The sequence below is a fragment of the Lepisma saccharinum genome, chromosome 4 (genome assembly GCF_977018435.1).
Source record: "Lepisma saccharinum chromosome 4, izLepSacc3.1, whole genome shotgun sequence".
Lineage (NCBI taxonomy): Eukaryota > Metazoa > Arthropoda > Insecta > Zygentoma > Lepismatidae > Lepisma > Lepisma saccharinum.
This window is the reverse complement of record NC_139232.1, coordinates 28874939-28901844: the sequence shown is the minus strand read 5'-3', so window position 1 is coordinate 28901844 and position 26906 is coordinate 28874939. Positions and strand designations below refer to the sequence as shown.

At 35.2% G+C, this 26906-nt stretch overlaps 1 protein-coding gene across 9 annotated transcripts in view; it reads left to right on the top strand.

Annotated features, from left to right (window-relative positions):
* ATP7 (copper-transporting ATPase 1) overlaps nucleotides 1-26906 on the top strand; it is a 297586-nt gene that overhangs the window by 247094 nt on the left and 23586 nt on the right. For all 9 annotated transcript variants that reach the window (XM_083120375.1, XM_083120376.1, XM_083120374.1 and 6 more), the window contains 6 exons: nucleotides 5032-5152; nucleotides 7020-7162; nucleotides 8121-8324; nucleotides 12099-12248; nucleotides 17225-17295; nucleotides 19393-19557. In XM_083120375.1, the coding sequence (XP_082976501.1) occupies nucleotides 5032-5152; nucleotides 7020-7162; nucleotides 8121-8324; nucleotides 12099-12248; nucleotides 17225-17295; nucleotides 19393-19557 (854 nt within the window). The remainder of the gene's footprint in view (nucleotides 1-5031; nucleotides 5153-7019; nucleotides 7163-8120; nucleotides 8325-12098; nucleotides 12249-17224; nucleotides 17296-19392; nucleotides 19558-26906) is intronic.

Below are 26906 nucleotides of genomic sequence, written 5' to 3'. Positions count from 1 at the left end.
TTATTTTATTTAAATCCATTTAAAAAAAACACTTAACACATTGAATCCCGGGGTGTTTAAATTGGCAATAACTCAAAAACGCAGACATTTTATGTGATTTTCAACAATGTGAAACAATTTATTTTTTGGTCTTACTATACATGTGTTATACATCAAAATAAAGGCAATTTCTTTGCCTATACGATAAAAAAGAAACAATTAGAATCTGTGTATTCTTGCATGTGCTAGAGATGTTCAACATAGTCCTTGTTTTTCATATAATGAAAAAGTCCATACTTTTAATACTAAACAGTGTTCCAAAACTAATAGTTTTTCTTGTATGTATGCATTGGTAGCATTATAGAATTATTTTCCTGTAGTTTACGGTTATTACAGAAACTAAGAACATTGACAACAGATTATTTATAAATCTTACGGATATTGAAGTACCTGATGAGTATATAGAAATTTTTCAATTCGGAATGAAATTTTCAGTTGGTAGTGCTTATATACACAAGGAAGATTTTGTGATTTCAATAGAGAAAGCACTGATGAGGAGGAAAAGAGAAAATTACGAAATCTCACACATGATGCTCTTGATGAACGGTTAAGTTTTGAATACAACAGAAGAAATAACAGAGGTCCAAAATACACAGAACGGGAGAAAGAGCATATAAGGTTGGGGAAAAAAGTTCATAGCTTCAAGATCTGGTTGAAAGAAAACGACATTTTTTTAATAAAATCGGACAAAGAAAATAAACCTGTCCTTATCCGAATTAAGGACTATAAAGAAAAAATGGAAGAATGTTTCAAAGTAAACAATTTCACAGAAACCTCTCAAAACCCTATAACTAAAATAATAAATGAGGTAAAGAAAGTAATTGAAAGCAGTATCACGATACCAAGAGAAATGAAGAAAAAACTCAATTGTCAAAAATTCAACCCTGCCGATTGCCTTTGGACTACCAAAAACTCACAAACCGGGAACTCCAATACGGCCCATCATTGCAACTTTCATACATCCTGCATACAAACTATCCAAATATTTAGTTGAAAGACTTGCTATAATTAAACAACAAACACCATTCAGTGTTAAAAATGCATATGAAGTGAAACAGAAACTAAAAAATATTGTTTGGAATAATGAGTATCGTATTGCAAGTTTTGATGTTGAAAATTTATATCCTAGTGTCCCAATAGAAGGTGCCACAGATGCATTACACAGATGGCTTATTGAGATGAAGGTTAACCCAGTAGAATCATGGGAAATGGTTCGATGGTTTACTGTATGTGCAAATTACAATTACTTTATATTTGATAGCAAAATCTATCAGCAAAGTAATGGTCTATCAATGGGAAACCCAGTATCCGGAATCATCTCCAGCATTTTCCTTCATTACATAGAATCTCCAATTGTTAATGTGATAGGTGTGGATATCAAACTCTACATCAGATATGTAGATGATGTGCTAATTATTGCTAAAAATGAGAACACCATCATGGACGTATTTAAATTGTTAAATGAATCACATCGTCGCATAAAATTCACTTGAGAACCCATGAATAACAATGTAATTTCTTTCCTTGATCTGCAAATTAAGACAACTGACTCAACAATTCAAACATCAGTCCATAGGAAAAAATTAGCGGGGGAAAAAGACATCCATGCTAATTCAGAACATTCGCGTATAACAATGGATAACATATTTTTAATTTTTTTCCTGAGAGCACAAAGACTATGTTCTAATAATGAGGATATCAAAAATGAAGAAGAAAGGCTTTTTAATATAATTAACTAACTAACTAACTCCCTAGCCTTCTTAAACCCGAAGGTTCATGGCTGCAGCAACACAGGCCTTCCATCTTTCCCTATCTTGAGCAATTTCTATATACTCTTTTCCATCCCTACCATGGCTTACTTTTTCTCGGTTTATGGTATCCTATACTTTCTTTAGCTGCTGATTCTATTGCATTACGTATGTGCTCCCAATTTTTATTTACGTCTGTTTCATTTATATTTTCATCATCATTTAAATCCTGCAAAACATCTAATCTATTTGACAGTTTAATTTGGTAATCTTTCTTAATTCTTTCATCAGTAAACTTTCCTGTATCAAATTTTAGAACTTTTAGATTTTGTTGCTTATGATTTATCACTGAGAGTCTTTCTCTTAATTTAGCAATTACTAAATAATGGTCACTGGCACAGTCAGCACCTCTATGTGTACGAACGTCAATTATACTAGTATGCCTTCTCTTATCAATGAGAATATGATCTATCTGATTATGAGTTTTACCATCTGGAGAAGACCAGGTATATTTATGGATATCTTTATGTTTAAAAGTGGTACTTTTCACAATTAAATTCTTTGAAGTTGCAAAAGTAATCAATCTTATACCATTATCATTACTTAATTCATGAAGACTTCCTTTACCAATCGTGGGTTTAAATGTCTCTTCTTTGCCAATCTGTGCATTACAGTCACCTAACAGAATTTTCATATCATACTGAGAAAATTTATCAAAGACCTGTTCTAACTCTGTATAAAAATCATCTTTAGTATTATCATCTTTATCTTCCGTTGGTGCATGTATGTTTATTAAAATAATTTTACACCACCTACCCTGTAAAACTACATATGATATCCTATCATTAATAAATTCTACTGTTTTAAGAGCCGAGATAATTCTATTATTTATGAAAAAGCCTGTTCCAAAATTATGATTTTCAGTACCACCATAGAAAAAAGTATAATTTTTAGTTTTACAATTCCCTTCTCCTGGCCACCTAACTTCCTGGACAGCTTTTTAATATAGCAAAAGAAAATGGCTTTCACACTAACAGAATAAACCAAATCAAAAAACAAGTCTGAAGAAAACTAAAGGAAAAGAGAAATACAGACAAAGATGAAAAATCTGTTGAAAAGAAATTTGTGTGCATTCCATTCCACAAGGGATTCTCACATAAAATTGCAAAATTTTTTAGAAGTTTTAATTTCAAAATTGTTTTTAAATCACCAAGAAGTTTGGAATGTACATTTAATGAATTCAAAATGAGAAACTCTCTACCAGATGTGGAAACCACAGGAATATATAATATAAGTTGTTCATGTTCAAAGGATTATGTGGGACAAACAGCAAGGAAAATGGCAATAAGATGGCATGAACACGATTTGGACATTATAAATCTAAACCCAAGAACAGGTTTGTCAACTCATATCATTGAAGAGAAGCATTTGATTAAAAAGAGAAGGGTTTTAAAAAGATTAATGGGAAACATAGAGATGAATGTCTGGGAAGCTTCGTTCATTGCAGAAGAACACTGGAACTTGATACAGAGTCTGAAGAAGACCTTGCTAGAAGGTTGAAACGTTACGTTAGTTTATGTTTTTTAATAAAATAAATTACTGCCTTGGTCAGCATATTTAGTTTTTCATAATCATGGAAACAAGGCTTAATGGAGTTATAACTGGAATAAATTAAATAATGGAAATGGTAACATATATCCAGTATGGAGTTTTCTTTTTCACAAATGGAGTAAGCCACCATCTTTAAAATTTAATGTAACAGAAAACATAAAGAGAAAACATTGAGAACAATGATAAATTTGAATTACCTGATGATATTTGGGATTCATAATTTTAAAAAAAAAATCTGAAATAAAAATAAAACAGACTGCTTTTTTCACAGTTAAGTTGCTATATTACAACAATGTAACATTGACAACATCCATTATATAACGGATTCTTTTTGTTTAAAAAATTACTAATCATTGTTATAACTGTATCTTTAGTCAAAATGAAAATAAATGTCTGATGAAAGGAGCGTGTGTTCTCCTGAAACGTCACAAAGAAAAACTGTTTTCTTATGCTTGGAATAACCATAAACTACAGGAAAATAGTTCCAAAACTAGTGGGGCAGGTGCAAAAACTAGGGGAGCAAGAGCAATTTGCTTTTCTTTGGTACATAAGGTGTAGCATAGAATGGGGACAAAGTGGCAAAAAGTGGGAGGCAACTGCCTCACCCCCATAATCACCACCACTAACCCTTAGTATGAAACACAAGTGGTGTGCAAGTAAATGACTCATTACAAGTAAATAAATAAGTGTTCCATTTCTTTCGATATTTCTAGTAAACTCATTGGTAAAGTGCATGGGTAGCCATAGGAGTTTTCTCAGGGGGGGCTCTTCATAACTCCAAACATTCAAGTGATATTGCTCGTTCAATGCACGTGCATGGGACACTCGCCATATTCAGGATGCTCATGCATAGCTCGAGCATGGGATTCAATGTATTAAAATTACTTGTATGGTTTTTGGCACCATACATATAGATATATGTTTTTTATAGAAATGTTTTTTCTAGTAAATGGCCCTGTAAAATATTTGAACAGTTTAATTAAAACAAATAAAAAATTAGTTTAATAATAATGACACTATTTACGATTTAACGTGATTAGTATTTTGTATTTTTTTTCTAGACAAAATGTTTGCTACCTTTGCCCATTAAAATTATTAAGTTTTAAATCAAAATAAATTCAAGTAAATTTACAGTTTACATATTACATTTCCTTTCGAATGAGCTTCACTCCATCAATACGTACTGTATATTTTGTTTCCTTCCTTTTTCTTTCTTAGAGCCTAATAAATAACATTAAATGATTACAAGATTAATGTACTTTCATGAAAAGTGAAATCACGATTTAAATCTATCCCCCTTGGTCAACACTGCCTATGTTTCAACACCATTGCAGTTCTGTAGTTGAAGCTCTACTACAGGATGATTCAAAAGTTGCCATACATAGCATACAAAGCAGTTTTGTGGTTACACAACATGTTCAATACGACCCTATTGTTGTGAATGCACATGTCAGTATTAGTTACCTAAAACAAATGCAATTGTAACACTTTACCTGAAAGAAAGGAACAGTGAGTGGGCTATGTATGTATGGCGACTTTTGAATCACCTGTACATCCTACCTAAGTAATAGAATGTTGCTCTTATTTCAAGTGTGTTTGGGAAATAGCTATTAACAGGCTTCCATTCAAACAGGTTTTGATCGGTAATCGCGAGTGGATGCGCAGGAATGGCATTGATGTACCTCCTGACATTGACCTCAGAATGAGTGATGAGGAAGAAATGGGACGTACAGCAGTTCTTTGTACTGTCAATGGTAAGTTTAGGAACCATATAAGAATATTATCAAGTGCTCTTTGAGAACTTCTACTCGTTAATATTTTAAGAGTTGTTTCTTATCCTTCCTTAAGTTGTATTTCCGTTGTGAGAGTAGTTCAAATATAACGTGGGGTATTGATAATAAAAAATCAGAAAGATCACCCAAATCCCAACTACATCCATGTCTTCACGCACTATATGTTCAGAAACTAAGTGCTCAGTTGATGGAGACATTGCAAGCAAAATCTCAAACGTGAACAATTTTAAGATCAAAACTTGTTCCTATCATTTCCACGTCAAGTTCTTTGAGAATTATAACTTCCATAATGGACCATGTGTGCATGAAGTAGGTTTTCTGTTGGTGGCAGAAGGCTAAAAACATATAGCTGTCTAGGAAAGAAGCACATCTGAAAGAGAAAGGGTAAAAAAATACATGTCACCAGTGTTGAAACACTAGAGGTAAAGTATTTGGTATGTAACTACCACTGCACCAGTATAAACTAAGCTTCCCCAATGTTGCAGTGGTAATGCTGGTGCCTTCTAATCAAGGGGTCCTGGGTTTGATGCCCGGTGGAGGCACATAGTGGTTTAGATCCCTCTTTGAACTGTATGTCCAGTCCCGATTAGCCTTACCGTGCATAAAGTGGACTTAAAACACAAAAGCAATCAATCAAACCAGTATAAGCTGTAAGTGAGTGATATTTGTCTTACAGTTTTGAGGTCGAAAGGTTGTGTGTTGAAGTTCTCATGCAAAATATTTATTTTTTAATATTATTTTTATTTTTTATTATTTTTTTTACATACCCAATGCATGTGACAGGTTTTTTTTAAAAAAAGAAAATTATGTAATTATAAGATTCTTGAATAGCTAAGACATAAAATATGCATCTGAAATATTTTTGGATCTGGTTTCGCATAATGCTATTAAGAATTCCTATATGGTTTACATTTGTTTATTGATTCCACAATATAATTTCAAAATATCTCTTCATCACTAGATGCATGATACACAGGGTGTTGATGTCCTTGACAAGAAAGTAGTACACAGTGAAAGTATAAGAGCAATAAAATACAGTGATATTCGTAGGTACAGCTAAAATCATTATAATGGTTGGCAATAGTGTCTAGAAAATCATCATTTTTATATTCTTTAAATGTTGTTATTGAAACACTCTTGCCTCTTTCACAATATGTCAAAATGTGTATATATACTATATACTGTAGATAATTTGGATAAAAGCTTGGGAACAGTGTAGCAACCTTCTAAGGTTTTCACAAGTTTTTGTGATTTTTCTGTTTCTTCTATATGAAAGTGATTCAAGTTTAGTTTGTTCAAGAGATTATCATAGAGCTATGATTTTTTTCAGAGTGAAGATGTTTAGATTCATTTACAGTTCTATAAATGAATCTAAACATCTTAAATGTGAAAAATACAAATAGGAAAGAAATTTCTTTTGTATATTCTCAATTGAGCCACTTTTTACAATGCCCCAAGAAAAATTCCACATCACAGTACTGAATTCTAGAATGGGTATAACGAATGTCATATACATAAATAAAAGAACTTTAAGCTAAGTTTCCTGTAAATAATTTTGCCAAGGTTAAAAAAAAAAAATACATGATTTAAGTTGATATGGTATGTGTGTAGCGACAATACTGTTTATGTGAGAAGGTCATTGTATTTATAATATAATATACATAATAATATAGTTATGTATTGTTTTATAAGCGTAGCAGTACTGATAACTAACGTACAGGTAATGCTTTAAAGTTGCACACACCATTACTCAAAACTATCAAATATACACTAATAAAGATTGTACAAGTTTAACATAAATTAACAATAATGATTTTGTTTGTTATAGGAATACTGACAGCATTATTTAGCGTGGCAGATACTGTGAAGTCAGAAGCACATTTGGCAGTATACACACTGAAAAGAATGGGACTTGAAGTTATACTTCTTACTGGAGACAATAGGAAAACAGCAGCCTCTATAGCAAGCCAGGTGATGAATTCAACTTGAAATTATTTTGGTTGTCTTAAATTTTTGTCTTTGTGACTGTAAATATTTATTTCATAAGTTGTAAATTGTAAGTTCTATAATTTCCTGTAAATTTTTTCTACAGTTCAACTTTTTTTAAAGTGTTATTCTTCATCATTGATATCATCACGGGAAAATTTTAAAGTGACTACCTTGTTATGATCTTGCTTTAACATGAAGTTACAGAACATCACAGTGTGACTTTCTCACATCACATGTCCTACATTTTGTATTTTTGTTATTTTATGTAACTTTCCTGCCATATTTGGCTAAGTAGAGTAGATTGATAATTATATGGAAATGGTGAAGGGACATATACCATGAACACTCACATTCACCCCATGCATATAGTACCATACCGTGAAGGCACATTTAGGGGATGTTGGGTTAGGGCCCCACACATTCTCGATCTCGGCTATTTTGGACATGATGTGATCAGCACCATGCTGTTACCACCTTTACCCCCCAGGTACCAAACCAATTGATTTGAGGCTCGGTGAGCCCCGGAGTCGCTTTTTGCAGAGACAAGACTGGAAAAATTCCATCCTTAGATCACCCACCCTGGGAATCGAACCTGGACCTCCCACATGGGAGTGAGATGCCCTACCAACTAGACCACCATGGCTCCATTACCAACATTCAGGCTGGGACTGAAATCCAGGAACTTTAGTGCTGAGATTGAGAGTTGACCACTTAATCCGCAGGGCTACCAAGCTGACTCCGAGAGTTAGCAAGTGAAAATTCATTGACTTACCTCATATATAATATAATATTGGCAAATTTGCAATGATAAATGTAAATTTAGTACTTATGTAGGTAATATCTTAACTAAGTTGAAACTACATCACTGTAACATTACATATGACAAATGTGAATGTCTTGTTTGTCAATTTTGATCAATGACATGTATATTTGATTTCAGGTTGGAATCACTCGTGTGTTCTCAGAAGTATTACCATCACATAAGGTGGCCAAAATTCAAGACATTCAGAGAAAAGGTTACCGGGTTGCAATGGTAGGGGATGGAGTAAATGATTCCCCTGCTCTTGCTCAGGCAGATGTTGGTATTGCCATTTCCTCTGGAACTGATGTTGCTGTAGCAGCCGCAGATGTTGTTCTTATGAGAGTACGTAAACATAAAAGTTCTGAACCACTGAAATGTTTCCTTCCTGGTTTAATTTTTGTTAAATTAACACAAACTTATTTTACTACAGAACAAGTAAAGCGTATGCGTAGATTTACATAGATTCACAGTTCAACAGTGAACATTTATTTTCCTGTAAATGGTCTTGAAACGCTTGAAAAGCATTCTGAGATAAATATGTCAATATACTTTTCAGGTACTATTACATTAATATCACATAGTTATCAATCAGGTGCACCTCTAAGAATATACTACGTACAGTGGAAACCTGATTTAACGTTCCTGGATTTAACATTCTCCTGCATTATACATTCAATCTTGATGGTTCCAACATAGCAAAATGTTATAAAATTTTCCCACATTTTATGCTTTCCAACTTGTCCCCCCCCCCCTGAAAAAACATAATATCGAGGTTCCACTGTATTAATCATATCTGAGATGTTTCTGTGTCTAAATTATATTGTATACTGCACATTAGTCCTAGATATATGACATATTTATGGTATTTATTACAACACTTGTGTACATTTATTTCTTTATAATATATAGAGTGTTCCGTATAGGATGCCGAATTAGAAAATTAAATAAAAATAGAGAAAATATCATGAAAATAGTTATATTTCACATATAAGCAGCAACATCTCCCATTTACGTATGAAAGACAATGTCAGGCATATGTCCATACACTCCACAAAATTATTGATAATCTCCTCGCAGATGTCTGTTCCGATGCCTCCAATCACCCGTATGATTTCCACCTTCTGTTCCTAAAGGGTTCATGGTTTGTTGGCGTACACCTGTGGTTTCACAAACCCCATAAGTAGAAATCACAGGGTGTATAATCACATGACATTGCTGGCCATTCCTGGTCACTGTGCAAAGAGATCACTCATTGCAGGAATTTTTCATGGAGTAATGCAAGGGTCTCATTCAACAAATGGCAGGTCACTCCATCCTGCTGAAACCAGAGATTGTTAACCTCCATATTTTCAAGGATAGGCCACAACCGATTGAATATCATGTAACAGTAACATTCTCCATTTACGGTAACTGTATTCCCCTCATCATCTTCAAAGAAAAATGACCCAAACACCTGCCCAAAACCCACACCACACCATCATTCTCAGCGGATGGATTTCACGGTCCTGGATTATTGAAGGATTTTCATTTCCCCATATTCTGCAGTTCTGTTTATTGACAAATCCACTCAAGTGAAAGTGGGCCTTGTCACTGAAGATTATTTTTTTTTTTTTTGCGAAATTTTCATATGCGTTGCAGTTTCACCACTTTGGTAAAATGTCTTCACAATAAGAACACGTTGCTCAATCATAAACTGTTCTATATCATAACCACAACAAACGAGCCATACATGTGTTGTCATTCGTGCACTCACAGATACATCACTATGCACTGACATGCGGTGACGTCGACACTTGGGGTAGCAATCAGTGGCATGGCCAAGGGGGGGGGATGATGGGGTCTACACCCCCACTTTAGGGCCCAGTATTCCTAAAGAAAAAAAGAACGTCAAAGGTGGGAAAAGATTGCAAATTGAGGAATGACTACTAAAAAGGGTGCATGTAACTCCTCCTATTTCGAAAAATAAGTAAGACTTATTTGACTATCAAGCCAGAAATCCCGGGTTCGAATCCCAGCCTGTTCACAGGTGTTCTTTGTATGTGTCCCTTCATCAGTTTTATTGTATCATCTTTGTGATTAGCCAAAAGTGGCAGAAAAGCGAAGTCAAATAAACCAAATCAAACAATCAATCAGTGATTTGATTTAATTTTTGTTACTTAGCGTCGCTTTTTGCCACATTTGATTAATCGCAATGATGATACGATAAAATTGGTGAAGGGACACACACAAAGAAAGCCCATGCCCAAGTCGGGATTCGAACCTAGAGCCTGTACTGTCGTTGCATGCTGTGATAACCACTCCCCCACAGACATCTGCCAACAACAAAGACGAGGGAAAAGCGCTAACCATTCGGATATCTGGGTATCGGTAAAGCAAAGTGCATTTTTACTCAGTGGTATTTTTCAATTGGATTTTTAAAACACCATCTTTGTACATGGTTAATGTTCTTTGAAAGAAAAATTGCATTGCTTGATTTCCCTAATTCTGCCATCTCACGATGCTGTTAGTGAAGGATCCAGGCTCGAGCCCTGGCCTGTGCATGAGTGTTTCTCTTGTATCCACCGTTCACCCATTGAATTGAATCTACGTTCATCATCATGGCAGAAATTAGGTAAAGTGATGGAAGAACAATGTTAAAAAAATGCAAATAATTTCTTCCCAGGGCATTTGCAGTGCACTTCAATATCAGGAGTCCAGAGTTCTCCGTTTACAATTATCCCTCATGACTTCCATAAGCTCATTAGCTACTTATCGCGATTAAATCTATACAGCAAGAAAAGAATGATGGGAGGTGGCAAAAATTCAGTATACATATTAAAGGGGGATAAACTGATAACAAAATACACATTTTTGTAGTTTCTTCAGTAATATTCATTTGGTTTCTTAAGTTCTGTGATAAATTTTTCATTCCAAATTAATTCATTAATCACTGCACAACACATAGGAACAAGAATTCGCGCTTGTCTGGTTCGAATCCCGGCATGGACATTGATGTTCTTTGTGAGGTCCCTTCATCAATTTCATCATATCATCACTAATCCTCATTTCTGTGATAACCAAATGTGGCAGAAAAGCGAAGAAAAATAAACCAAACCAACAACAACTATAAGAACGTGCGTTCTCTTGCCCAAGTCAATACATCCGTATTTATGACACTTTAGCTAAGCCTTTTTCTTTTTTTATTGGAGGCCAAGAGATTAGTGTATTTAAATAAAACACTACTAAGACGAGAGCGAGAGAGGGCAAATATGTGTTACATCTTCTGTATTTGAAAAAAAGAAAAGAAAAAATCATAACATTTCCAAGTATGTTTGTCTGCACATAATACATTCCCATTTCATAAACAATAAAACTATATTTTTACATCCCACATTATACATACATATTATAAAATGTGTATAAATTTGTGGTGTAAAATACAGAGAACATAAGTACTGCAGAAATTTCTCCTCTGAGTCCTTCAGAGGATTTATAAAGGAACTGAAGGGAAACCGATCCCCTATCTGTTCCTATACGAGATAGACCGGGGTACCATAAACTATAACCTTTCAACCATTGCAGCGGGGAGCGAGGAGGCAAGGGAAGTAGAGGCAGAAATCTTTCGTTTTTTCTTCTGGCAGCCATTTATACCTAAAACTGGTGAGGTGGAGGAAAACCCAGCTAGAAGCCCCTTCCAGTCTTGCCCGCAGATCTCACCGAGGGACGAGAAGCACGTGAGAAGAGAAGTGTTGTATGTGAACTGTGGCTTCTACAAGACAATAAATATTGTGATTTGAAAATAATTAGAGATGTGAGATTGATTCGTCTAGCTACTCCTCAGTGCACGTCACTGTCACTATCCGTTCTTCAACACTGTAACTACATCCTCTCACAACAGCCATGGCGCAACAGCTAACATTTGAATTTGAGCAAGCATTCCATGTGACCTTCAGAGCAAGGATGCCAATCACGAAAACAAAGTCGTTCCCAAGCTACAGAATACAGACCAATTTCGAACATGGTCACAATGGGATACATGGAAGTAAGGGTACGGGGAATTCTCGGCCACTCTGTATATCTTGTGAATTCAACAGTTAATTAATTACTTATTGTTTTGTTTTTTTACCTATTTTTCAGAATGACTTGCTAGATGTGATAGGCTGTCTTGATCTGTCTCGCAAGACAGTGTGCAGAATACGCATAAACTTCTTATTTGCCAGTATGTACAATCTGATTGGTATTCCTGTAGCTGCTGGAGCTTTCAGTCCATTTGGATTGCTGCTTCAAGTAAGTTATCAATTTCTCTGAAAGCAAAGATAGTTTTTAATATGAACCTTAAAAAAAAATCATTTGGTGCTGTTATTAGCAAAAGGGGAAAATATGATTCTGCACACTCAGTGGTGTAGATAGTAAAACTTTTGACATTTCTGTAAGAAATATAAAATAGAATTTTGCTTAAAAAATCTGCAGAACTTGCAATTAATCATTGTTCCTCCTTCAATTTTTGTGCTCATATTGCAATAACTTAATTATTTTGTTAAGTCATTTTAATCTTTGGCCAACAGGGTTTGAGTTTTGATTTAAGTCCACTTTTTGCACAGGTAGGCTAATCAAGACTGGAACTACAGTTTGAATTTTCATCCGAACCACTGTGTGCCTTCACTGCACATTGAACCTGGGACCCTTGGTGACAACACTACCACTATGCCCCAATATGGATTTTTATGAACGCATTTTATTTGTTGTGACCCTTCAAAAGAGGTTATACCCATAAGTTAAATGAAATATTTAATTCCTCACAATTACGTAAAAATGTTTCCTTTTTACAACTTTTGACAGGAAACGTTTCTCAAATTCAGGTTTGTCTCTATGCCTGGAAGATACAAATTTCCAATCAAGAGGAAAACTTTCAGCTAATATATTCAAAGTCAATGAAGTCATAACCCTGACCATGTTAGTCATGCAGGAAGGAAAAATTAATAACTGACTCATATCTATTTAGGTTTGAGCATTTGATAAATTTCTTCCTTTCTGTTCAAAATGCCTCAAAGCAAGAACCCTGGAATGCATATGAGGGAGAGAAGTTTAAGGTAGTTTTCTTTAAACAAGAAATACATTTCATCTCTTACTCTTGCTTTTTAGTTTATGTGAACTATTACCTTATAAGCACAAATAAAAACAAGACACAAAGCAATGTGGGATTAAAGGTGACTCTATCTATGCATTGAAGTTTCACCCATCATTCCAATGTTAATAATGAGAACAAATCCTTTTCTTGCACTGCTTGTAGAAATATGGATAATGCCACTGCAACACTGCTTACGATTGTTTTAGTTTAATAAATAATTTGAGTAAACAGAAATTTTAGTGAAAAATTCACACTTGATTAGAATTCAAACCAAAAGCCTTATTATACAGTGCTCTTTCTCCACCAACAGACCTACTGAACCGGCCCTAGTTTTGCTTAATTTTTCACTTCGGTTGTTTTACGTATTTGGTATTTGTGTTAGCCTGTGAAAAAAGTTCCGTTTGAAGTTATTTTGTTTAGGGATAGACACAGTGAATTGTTTAAAGACATTTATAGGTGCTGATATAAACTTTAGCAATACTGATAACAGTATCTCACTGACCTGATATAAAATAGCAAATACTTCATGAAAATCCTGAAAAGTCAATCTTCTTACATATAACAAAAACGAATCGAAATCAACAACTTAAAACAAATATCGACAATGATACAGCGTTCTTAATCTCAATAGTTCCCTGTTCATTTTATAAACTTGTACGCAATAGAAATAAAGTAAATATTGGTTATTTGTGAATGTAGAAGACAGTCACATAGTCCCCCCACTCTGTATAGAAATCTACTAGAGGGATCAAACATTTTATGATCACCCTGTATGTTATCTAAAATGTGCAGATCACAAGGAGTTTTCTCAAGACATAAAAATTGGGGGTCAAATTATGAGGCATATATAATTCACACATACGTGAAACAATACTTAGTAGTAGCCTTGCGGAACCCAATCTCCTTGTTGGCTAAACTACTTAATATAAATAAAATACAATATGTACAGTCATAACACGACTCTTCAGTACATTAATTATTGAATTATTACACATCCAATAAACACCTTGCCTCCCATTATTATTTGATCCCTATATATAACTTCATTAATATTGATTTGCTTGAACATGCCTGGTCCTTGCATAACATTTAGATATACATACGACAAGCTTACTAATAAATACTATTACTCCTGAAAGTAACACATTTCATAACTATCATGACTGACTTCACACATCTTTCTACAGATCACAGTGAAATTAATTCACCTTTCATTTCTACAATAACATTATTAATAAAATATATTTCAAATGCTGTCAATAACTATCATTTATTTCCCTCATAACAGTTAAAACATTTCAAACTATAGACATTCTGTAATGTATCACCTTTCGTGTACAAGGGCAAAATTTTCTTAACGCTGTCATTCGATTCCTTCAATTCCCGAAACATGACCAATAATTGAGCATTAAAATCTGAAGTACCCGTAGGTAATGGCACGATAGGAACATTCTTCGTTGTCATTGCACTAATTTGTATTCACGACAACAGAACGAAAATATGAAGTACACAAAGGAAGGGACACTAATAAGTCTAAAATTTATAATTCTTCAGTGTAACCAAATCCCCTTACTGGCCACCAATTTCTTGCAACGATACATCACACTGAATATACAGCGTGTTTCAAAAAGAATATACGTATTTCGCATGCATATATTTATTAAACTTTAAGACATACGAAGATGAAACTTGACACACATACTTTCGAACCTCTCAAGTTCAGATTACAGATGTTCAATATGTCCTCCAGCAGTGACACGAACAACATCACATCAATACTCAAATTCCTCCCATACTCGGGCAAGCATGTCCTTCGTCACTGATGTTACGGCAGTACGGATCCGGTTCTTCAACTCTTCCAGGTTCTGTGAGAGTGGTGGTACATAAACATTGTCTTTAATGAAACCCCACAGGAAGAAGTCACAGGTTGTCAAATCCGGTGACCGTGGAGCCCAGCTGATACATACTAAGTCGCCACCTCCTTGACGACCAATCCAACGGTTCGGTAGAGTTTCATTCAGATAATCACGCACTTGGCGACTCCAGTGAGGGGGTGTCCCGTCTTGTTGAAAAATGAAGTTGTCTTCGTGCAGCCTCGGAAACAACCAGTTTTGTAACATAGAGAGATACTGCTGACCGTTAACCGTGTTTCCATCAAAGAAGAATGGGCCGTAAACAGATGATCGGGATATCGAGCAAAACACATTCACTTTGGGCGAATCTCGTACATGTACAATGAATGCATGTGGGTTCTGTAGGCCCCAAATGCGAACATTATGTTTGTTTACCTGACCACTGACATGAAACACAGCTTCATCACTAAACACGATGCGTTGTGCGAAAGTGTTGTCATTGTCAATAGCATCAAGAATCTCGTTACAAAATGCCACACTTTTGCGTTTGTCATCAGGCTTCTACGGCTTCATAACCAGCCGACGTCTCAAAACACGCCAAATTGTTGTTGTAGGAAGTTGTAACTCCCGACTGGCACGACGAGTTGATTTTGAAGGGCTACGTTGGAAAGGAGTTTGAATTCGTGCAACATTTTCTTCAGGAACACGAGGGCGACCAGGACTCTTTCCTTTACATACACATCCTGTATCTACAAACTGTCGATACCATCTGCGAATGTTCCACCCATTCGGAGGATCAATTTGGTACCTCAACCAGAAATGTCTTTGCACTGTAATCACGGAATTGCACTTCGCAAACTCGAGAACACAAAATGATTTCTGCTGCGGAGTAGCCATTTCAAACAACTGACGGTTACCAAGCAAAACAGAACACAACTGACATCTAGCGGCTATTATATAAACTAGACTATGTATTTGTTTCTCTAATAGCCGAGCCGGGGCGCAGCGATCGATAGTTTGGACAAAATAATACTTTGTAATACGTATATTCTTTTTGAAACACGCTGTATATTGTACGCGAAGGATGAGCAGACTAACACAATTTTAGAATTAAATTGCAAGTCCTCAGTGCTCAATTGGTTTTCATAATGCTATTATACTTACATTGCAAGAATTAAGCAACACAACTCAACTTCCAAAATATTATTTCACTTTATAACATTTGATATAAACTTAATTTAGATTTTTAACACACGACATTTTTTAAGTCAATCTTCTTACATATAACAAAAACGAATCGAAATCAACAACTTAAAACAAATATCGACAGCGTTCTTAATCTCAATAGTTCCCTGTTCATTTTATAAACTTGTACGCAATAGAAATAAAGTAAATATTGGTTATTTGTGAATGTAGAAGACAGTCACAAGAGATAGAAACTACATATTAGAAATTTATCTATAAACTCACAGTACACGAATTAAGCTTTGTAAATGCATAAAAATGAAACAATAACGGAACTTTGCCTTGGTATTTCATAGGTCCAGGTTCTGTAAGTCAGTGTACATGTTTTTTGTGTATGCATTTGTAGCAAAATCTGCCAGTGTCGGATATTAACCAGGTAAATATAAAATTTTAATTTTGAGCTAAACGTTTGAGATTTTTATCAGCTACCAACTTAAATTATTCCTCTTGTAGTTTACAGATCTTACAATTATTTAAATTGTGTAATACAAGCAATACTTACATAAAAGAAAAGTTATCAGTATCAAATATTAGTTCTGTTACCGGTTTCAGTAAACTTCTCTCACAGATGATAATGGTAAAACTTTACAAGTTATTTGCTAGTACAGGGTGAGTCAAAAGTCAGGTTACATAGGATGGTGCCCCTCCTCATTATGGGTTAATTTTCTGGTGCATGAATTGGTTGCCATGGCCTGTTGAGTGGCAGCCCTGACACCAATGGATATTTTCCTTTGGTGTCATTTAAAGGTGCTCATGTTACTCAGTGAAGGTTTGGAACATCCAGCATCTGCAAGAATGCATTGTGCAAAAATGATTATACCAGACGTTCTGCAAAAGGTTCTGAAGAACTGGAAATGTTGCGTGTGCAAATGCATTGATATTGAAGGTGCAGACATTGAAGATATATACTATAACCTGACTTTTGACTCACCCTGTATTTAATACATGCTGTAATTAGTAGAAATGTGTAATCTCTGAATTACAATATGTACTCCTATTATGGTAGCATGGTAATGATAATTTCACTTTCTTTCTAGCCCTGGATGGCCTCTGCTGCTATGGCTCTCAGTTCGGTTTCGGTTGTTACGTCTTCACTGCTCCTCAAATTGTAAGTCAAAATTGAGATTTATATGTGCGTGTGCGTGTGCGTGTGTGTGTGGGGGGGGGGTGTAAAATTGCATTTGTACTAAATATTTTTATACTTAGCTTCACTTTTCTATCACTTTTGTCTAACCAGTGATCAAGGACACTTATAAAGAAATGCTTAAGCTGGGACTTGAACCTGGAGCTTGTGGTGGTGAGATTTTGAGACTTGCTGTTTTATGCATAACATGCTAGATTTATAATTGGAAATAAAACATCATCATGGATCTAAAGCAAAATATATGAATGACTTAACATGCTGTAGAATAAAGTGTAAGTGAATGGTCCAGAATAATAGAATAGGATGTGAAGAGAGGGTAGAAAAAGAGATGTATAAAATTTTTCATTTTCTGGAACAGCACACTGATGTAATAAATGTAAAAATTCCTGAATTTTACATTATCTAGCATGACAGCGTATTTGTAGCTCAGTCGTTAGGGCGTCTGACTACAATGCAAGAGACCCACATTCAATCCCCGGCAGGGGAGAACCTGGATTTTTCCCATATGTTCAAGTGGCTCCGGCACCCACCAAGCATTGTATAAAATGGGTACCTGGAAGAAACTCTGGGGGGTGAAGGCAGCCAGGGGCATGGTGCTGATCACATCACCCCCACCTTCGGCCATGATCAAGAAAGTGTTGAGCTCTAACGCCACACCCCCTATATGCCATCGCAGCATGCACAAAATTTCACTTTCCTTTTTACTTCACTTTGATAATGTATTTATGTATGTATAACATGAACTGTGGTTTAAATGAGGAAAAGCAACTAAAAGTTATATTTCGCATATGAAGCACAGCACAATTCAGGTTTTTTTGCTAATTACAAATTAAGGCTAGCAGCAATTACTCAGGAACCTTATCAGAATTAACTGATGTTTTAATGGATACATGATACTATGCAAAATAGATATAGTTTGTTTACCTGCATAACCTCAATGTTTCAATCCTGTGCATGAAGATCTGTATCAGGAAACATTATAAAAAGTTATTTGTAAGGATAAGCCAATATGGAATTTTGACCATACCATTAAAATAGGGACCCACACATTTATGGTGAATAAAAAAATCAGAATTTTGGTGTGAAAACAGAGCACATTTCAGGATCAAAAGCTGCATTTAGAATGCCATTTGGTGTTAAAATAGTGAATGAAATCCAAAATTTCATTAAAATACTACACTGTATTATGATCATAGAAAATAAAAATTTCCATCACACATGGTTCATTCCAGCATTATAAGTGTGACATTTTACACATAAAATGTAGGATTCTAGACATGAGATTGGATTAAAATATTTATAATGAACTGATCTCATAGAATTATGAAATACTTTGTGGTGTCTGCTATAAAATGAAAAAAAATGAAAAAAACTTGAGTTTGATGACCTGAATGCATGAAAAGCATTAACAAAAGCATTAACATATGTAATGCTTTAAAAATGTAGCAAAATTTGACTGCATTTTTCTGTGAAGCATATTCGCTAAAAATGGTAGTAATTTTTTTGGTGAAATATGCAAATTGCATGCATTGACCAACATTTAAACCTTAATGCAATTAACAATAATAACAACTTTCAGATTGATTCATTTTGTTATTTACATGGAGTAGGACCACTTTGAGCATTGTTTCATTGATGCTTTTACATAACCCCCCCCCCCCCCCCCTTCCTCCTCACTTGCAGAGGTTTGCTTGACCAAGTGTTGGTAAGTTTAGTATGTTGCAACTCTCTCTTGCCTCATACAAAGTTGATCTCTCCGTTTATGACTTCAAAATGACACCAACTAATGAATACACATTGTTAATCATAGGAGGGTTGAGGGGAAGGGAGAAAAGAAATGTGTTGGGGATCATGTTCACCTGGAACAAGGGAGTTGGAAGAAGGTAACAGTCAGTAAAATATTTACCCTTTCTACCTATTTCAAATATCAGGTTACATTAAAATCAAATTGCCTCAAATATCAGAAAACGTTAGATTGTAAATTCACTGCAGTTACTCATGTAATAAGTTGAGTAAATATTCAGTGTGTGTGTCACATTCCAATGTGTATGTGTGTTTCAGATATAAGAAGCCAACATTTGCATCACTGCAAACACCTGAGTACATGACTGCTTTGGAAGCAAAGAAAGCAGCATTTGGGGAATTGGATGCCGTCTCCATTCACTATGGGCTTGATGACATTGATAGGCCAAAATTTAGTCGCTCTACAAGCAGTACATTGAGCAGGTAAGTGAACTTCTTTACATTGATAGTGATACATTATTTTGATCCTTTTGTGATGTTTTATACTTTGTAACTTTTTTTTTTTATATATAATTCTAAAATCCAGAAAGGTAGATAAATGAGATAAATGATAGAATTCTATAGTCTCTGTTTTGCTAAGAAGATTATTTGGGAAAGGGAGAGCATGGAACATGGTAACTAATATACTAACAGGTGGCACATAGATGTGTATTCATTCATACCTGTTGCTAGAGACAGTACACATAATTTTTAAGCTCTTAACTTTCACTCATTTTTGTAAACATAATCAGGATCAGAGTGCCAAACTTGGTCAAAAATAAAAAGAAAAAAGTAGTTAGTGGGAAACATTCACTTTCAGCTAATAATGGAGTAGCATGCAATAACAGTACCTACAAATTCACACACACATGTATGGAAAATTTGTGGATTGTAATGCATGAAGGACACGTACTGGACTAATTATGTATGTGTCTAATGAAAGTTTATACTGGTTGTGTACTAAGTGGACTATTGTTTATAAAACTATTCAGGTAGAGGAAGAGGCATCTTTTCTAATTTAAAAGTATTCAAAATTAACCACGGCTAAAGCTGAGTCCCGAAATACCCAGTACTGAGAACCAGATCCCAGGCACCTGGTTCTGGGAAGTAGATCTGAGTAATTCATACTGGCTGTATTTCTAGGTGAGACTCAGCAAATGTTGGTCTTATTTTTATGATGATTACATTGGAATTGAAATACTATATTAGCATAAATATGTGGATTTCCTGCCTATAATGTTTCATTCCAATAGTGATGAGAGTTTTGGAAATTACTGATCTAATGGTCAGGTATTGGTCTTAATGTACTATTTATGTAAAATTCATACATCCACAATCAAATGAGATACCCAGTTCTCAGATCTGGATCTGACTATTGTTAGCCCTCCCTAATTCATAAAGGGGAGCAACCACCTATCTAGTCATCTAAAACTAACAAAAAATATTGAAAAATGTAAGAGTAAATGACAATTGCCCCCTCCCTCTTTTGACTTAATGAAAAATGCCATTCATCACAAACTCTTCTTGAGATTTAATAGTCCTAAGCAAATGAAGCACAAAAGGATCAAGTGGTGATCCCCAACTAGACTGTCACATGAAGAAAACAATGTACTTTTGTCCTTTTCAACTTCATATTTGTGCGAGCAAGCCTTCTCTGCTATGGCGACAATATAATCCAAAGCAATAAATAGACTACATAACCTTGTGGGTGTTTTATTGTCAACTGTAAGGCCTGATATCATATATTTGTGCTATAAGCATCAATCACAAGTCTCATATTAAAAAATGAAAACTATTTTGAGTGATTTCCATTGTAGTAAACTGTATTCTATTCTGATGTTTTTTCTTTCAATATATGATTAGTACTGGAGTTGGTATTATTTGACAATAAATTTAACTTGCTCCTGATAACATATTCCATTTCGATTTAAGATTAAAAATTGAAAAACAAAATTCTAACAAGGGTACCCCAAGTTTTTAATCTCATTCCCAAGGGTGCTGCGAACGTGAATAGGTTGGGTATTCATTGAGGGGAAAGTTATATTTCACTCCTATATTAATTGAAGCTTCAGGCATCATGAAGGAATCAACTCCTGCCTCTCCATAATCTACCCATTGGGACATTTAAAAATGTTGATGTGATCACGTTATCAGAGCTCCAAGCTGAGGGACACAAAACACATGTTTCAAATTAAATACAACATTCTCTGCCTCAGCTTCAAGAAAACCCATACGGCCACCATCAGACAGAAAAAGTAGGCAACTTGTTGCACAGTGATTGTTGTACCTTAAAACAACACACTTCTGTGCTGATAACCTGTCAATCAGTTCAGGGAACAAAATCTAGGCTCTAGTCATGAGATTAAATTGCAGTATCTGAATACCTGTTACCTAAATTTTAGGGCCTCCCCGATGGCGCAGTGGTGCGTCTTCGCCTTGTAATCAAGGGGTCCCAGGTTTGATACCCGGTGGAGGCACATAGTGGTTCGGATCCCACTTTAAACTGTAGGTCCAGTCCCGATTAGCCTTACTGTGCATAAAGTGGACATAAAACACCAACTCAATCCAATCCAAAACCTAAATTTTAGCCAACTTCGGGTTTCTTCATGAACAAGAATGATTAGAACTGACACTATGTGGGACAGAATTAAAGCCAACTCTGTTACATGTGTAATGTATCAAATTTTAGCTGATCTCAAACATTAAATATTACATTGAATAAAAGTAAAGGAACTGAATTTAAAACTTGTACTGTTTGGTATTAAACTTCTTTTTTTAAATGGCTTAGAATCTGTGTAATTGCTTTGTACTTCTATAACAATGTGCCTAAAACAGAGGAGAAGGTAGTGAAACAACATTAAATACAAGAATTTGTTGTGTACACATACGCACACATTTTGGTTTGTGCATTTCAAAATATTTGTTTTCCTCGTAATGATTATATTCTTTACATATTAATAAAATACTTTCTGTTAATAGTATGCAGACACAAGTTGAGCGAATGTTGGATGACATGGGTGTCAATTTATCTGTAAGTCGACAGAATCAAGTGTGTTGCTTTGATAAGCATTTTGCTGGGACTTCAATTTAACCTACGTTGTCCTATTTAAATGCTTAATTAAGACAGTGTTTTATGTACATATATGATAGAAAAATCAGAATTTAGTTTCAAGATCTTGAATTTGTTATAATTCTTGGTGGGACATATACTTCAAGAACCAAGTTTATTTTATTTTGTCTTCTGTGCTTTGAAATTTGCACTAATTTTTTTAATGAAATTTTACTTGTAACACTAAAATAGGTGTTCATATCCTTAAAAGCTTAGTAAACTATTTTGTTATCATTATTATTATTCTCATTTATAAAAAAATATGATGTCCCATAGAAGTTAGAAGAAGTGGTTTATCTTCAACATTGGATCTGATGTATCTACAACACACTATGTTGTTTGTTCCAGTTTGAAACATAACTTGTGATGCAAGTTATTCTACAGCTCTTTCACATAGATATGTTTTCATACATGGAAAATTCTTATGTGACTGCCTTGCATTTCAAAATGGTTAGCATAAAAATGGAAATAAAAATAACTTTTCATTTGTGGCAGTTGAATGTTTGAAAACAAAAATCTGTGAATCCTCAAAGATATTTATTCACAGTGCATATAATCATTTCGACAGTCCTATAATCTTCACAAGTGCAAAATGTAATGATTAATAAATATTGGAAATATAAGAAACACACCTGAGAATAATGTGGTGTTTATGCTTTGCATTTAAATATTACTAATTTTTTCTAACAGTTGCATGCTGCTAGTAATTGCATTAGCAAAATATATTTTTGTATGTTGACTACATTAAAAAATGTCCTCTTTTGCATGAGAATTTTGTGTTGCTGTGTTCTGTAGTTTCAGATAACTACAGCAAAAATAATACTGTTGATTTGAGATTTCTTTCACCATTAGTTAGAAATGGAAACGAGTATTACAAAAATATTATTTTGTAAATAAAGCAATACACTAATGCATTGAAAAAATATATAATCCTTCATAGCAAAGTGCAAAAATAAAATTTACATGGAGAGAAATGGAACAACTTCAAAATAAGCAAATATCACAATCAATACCAACAATTTCCAATACTAAATTCATAAAAATAGTCGTGCATGTTTACAAATTTCATTTTCATTAATTTGTTTTAATTTATGTTAATTATCCATTGGGAGCAAGAATTAAATTTAGGAACAATGTTTTACAGAACTTTTATATTTTCTCAATTAAAATTTCACATAACATCTTATATAAATTGTGAAACATCTAACTCTATGATGCTATTCCCTTTATCTTTTCTCAGATTTACTTTTCTGCAATGTAAAGACAAAGAATTTCCCACTGTTGCCCATATTTTAAATTTTGTTCTAATGTTACATTGCGATTTTCTACCATTTTTTATTTTAAATAAAGAAATGTAATTAATTTGACACTGAACGTATGTGGTGAATGTCAGTTTAATTATTTTCTTGATTTTAATATCCTGATTATCTCAAGTAAATATATATGGGTCATTCCATAGCATTTCAACCAAGCCTTATCACTTCACCACTTTTATCCCACCCGTGACAATGAAATGCCCGATATGTTTACTGTGTAATGCCACTTAATTCCAAAAATTGTTTAACATATGAGGTATGTGGTCCACCCTTTTTTCTATAAACTCACTAAAATGTAAAACCTTACTAAAAGAACGAAAAGTGTAACGTTCTGTAACCCAGAACTGGGCTGCAACTCTTTTCGTAACAAGAATTGCTTTATGCTCGCTCCTGTAAACCATTCGTGCATCAGTAAAGCGACTAGAGTAACAAGAACTACCAGCCTGTTAATAGAAGCAACAATGGTCAACATTTTTTACCTAAAGACCAGGCCCTAATAAGTACATAATATGCAACATTTTATGGACCTTTTAAAGTGCAATTAATTGAGTGTCACTTTTAAGTTGTACAGAAGGTTGCCCACGATAAAAATAGTCGACTTTGAACCTCGCAACTGGCTAGTAAATCCCCTTGCGCCACCATGGATTGTGTTCGATGTGATGGCCACGGGCCCGAACGATCGCCCGGCAGCGTAGTTTCCACTGTAGCAAACTCCTACGTAGAATGGGAAGGGAAATGTCTCGCCATACCCCTTTGGCAACTTTCCAAAAACCCTGCAAGGTACGGGGAGTGCGTCGAGCAAGTGCCTGTTTCAGGAGTCCAAGCCCACAGTAGTCCATTGGTGAGGCATCCGGGGATTTCACATGGAGTTACTCGAATTCCTGTCTCTTCTGCCTTCCTTGCATAGAAAGCCTGGGATGTTCGAGTGGTATGGCTGGAGGCCTTGTCCATGTGGATCCATACATGTGTGGTCTCGTCACCGCACAGGTGGGGGATGTGTGTGTCATACAGAGGGGCCATAACGTTCTCCTGGAAGTAAGCTGCGTTGACTTTGGTGTTGGAAGGCACTTTGACGAGTGGCAGCATTCCTCGACTGCAATATCCGGCCACCACCAGAAAACTTTTCCTTGCACTGCAGCACAAAGTCAGAACGACTCTTCTGGTCTGTTGGACGGTAGAAAATGGATCGAACTCTGTTGGTCTCATCTAGGTAGAACCACCCCTCATCCAGTGTACACACCCATTTCCACTTGTCCCCTGTAAGGTATGCTTCATACAGTTCTCTGGCGTTTGTGAACCTCTCCTGGATGTGGCGCTCTGTGAGACGGTGTCCGCGCGCTTTGTGATGCGCTTCCAATGAAAGGTTCTTCCTAATGATGTTGGAAACTGTGCCTTTTGAGATACCGTGGCGTATAGCCAAACTTCTCTGCATTGGGGGATTGTCGTGTGTCACTGATGTCCTAATGGCGCTCACTGTATTGGGGATCGAGCATGCTGAGGCCGTGATCTCCTCACAATTTCTGGCCGACCACGTACTGCAGGGGCCTGTTGGGCACATCGTCTGATGATGAGACCCACACCAGCTTTGCTGACGATTAAACCATCTTGTTTGCACCATTTCACTATTTCTGAGTGACTATAATGTGCGGCGGAAAGTCTACAAATGAACCCCTCCCAGAAAGCTATCACTTTTACCTTCACCGTTCCATGGATCATGCTCAACTGATACTGTTGTCTAGTACAGGCCCCAGTGTGTAGCCAGCTGTGTATCGGGACATAACAGCAGTTCAATGCGTCATTCACGATGGCCAGTCAAAGTTGACTATTTTTATCGTGGGCAACCTTCTGTATAATACTTTGGGATATATTAATTATCTCTTATGATTTTGCAATATCTTTAAACAGTTACACATCATCAAAATGAATGCTACTTCAATGTATCATGAAGACTTTTTACCCAATCATACTTTGTTTTATCAGATATACGAGGGTTTGAGCATAACTCGTGACAATTATTTTCCTTCTCGAGAATGCATGACTGGCACGAAAATCTGAAAATAGAAATGGAAGGGAGTAGTGTATGTTAATTTCGAATGTATGAACAATGCAAATCATGTGTAGCGGTGTAGAGTAGGAAAGGGAGCAAACTTCCTTGAAGATAGCATCATGTGTTTAAAAGTCAGAAAGCATAGGAGTATTACAGCATCATGTGTTTACAAGTCAGAAAGCATAGGATTATTACAAGAAAAAAAGAAGCACGTACTACAGTAGGACACTATTCCCCACAATTTCCACCTGCTTCCTGTTGCATACCCTGGCATTTCTTCCCTGAAGAGTGGCTATTTTGATACACGAGCGCTGTTCATGCCAGGCCAACAATGAATTACCACTGAATTATGATAACCGTTCATCACACTGCCATCTAGTCGCATGTTCACTGTCAGAATAAGTGGGGAATGTATTGAATTTTTCAGTAATTTGTGCAGGAAAAGAAATGTGTGAATTTGTTTTTAGTTATATAGAGAGTCCAAGTTAAATCTCTTTTTATTTTTCCATATGGTACGTATTTAGGAAATTTATTTCTAATTTAAGTAATGTAAGGAACTTGTTGATTTGGTTTTCTGGGAACAAAGGCAATAGAACTTTCTTCTTCTGCATGAATTATAAATAGGACTGAGCTGAAACCACTTTGAACTGATGTAGATTTTTCCACCAATACAACTGTACTTGAGAATTGCAACTGTAGCCATATCAATCTACCAGAGTTCTTAAAGTATTCATATATTGATATATGAATTATTCATAATAGTAAAATAGCTGGCATTTAATAATGAAATCCACCTTTTCCATGTAATACTTTTGGAAAATTAATGAAAATTAGGAATTTATCATTACTGTCCAGTAGATTTAGACTCTAAAGTTCATTACATCATGATATAAGACATCACAGTGATAAAACAGGTTGTAGTAGCCCAGAGTAATGCCATACTTGTTTCTGAAGTTCAATTCCTCAGTTTACTTTAAAACAAATGTTTATTTCACATAACAGATTGTTAAATTCCTTGCAATAGTTGCCATGGTGTAGGATATGTAGTATATTGGGAAACTTGGCACTGGATTGGTGTATACTGGTGTTTGTAATTGTATTGACTGTCCATGTCATTTATTCAGTTTGGATGTTGATAAAAGTAAGGAGTAGATTGTGAATGAATTAGCATGACACAACATAGTGATATTTCCTCAAACAGCACGTTGCTCACAAATTAAGTGGAACCACAGGCTTTCAACTTTTTTTTCGTGATTTGCATTTAAATCATTTCACTCATTTCTAACCTTCTTGCCAGAATAAAATGCAGTGCTAGTGACAG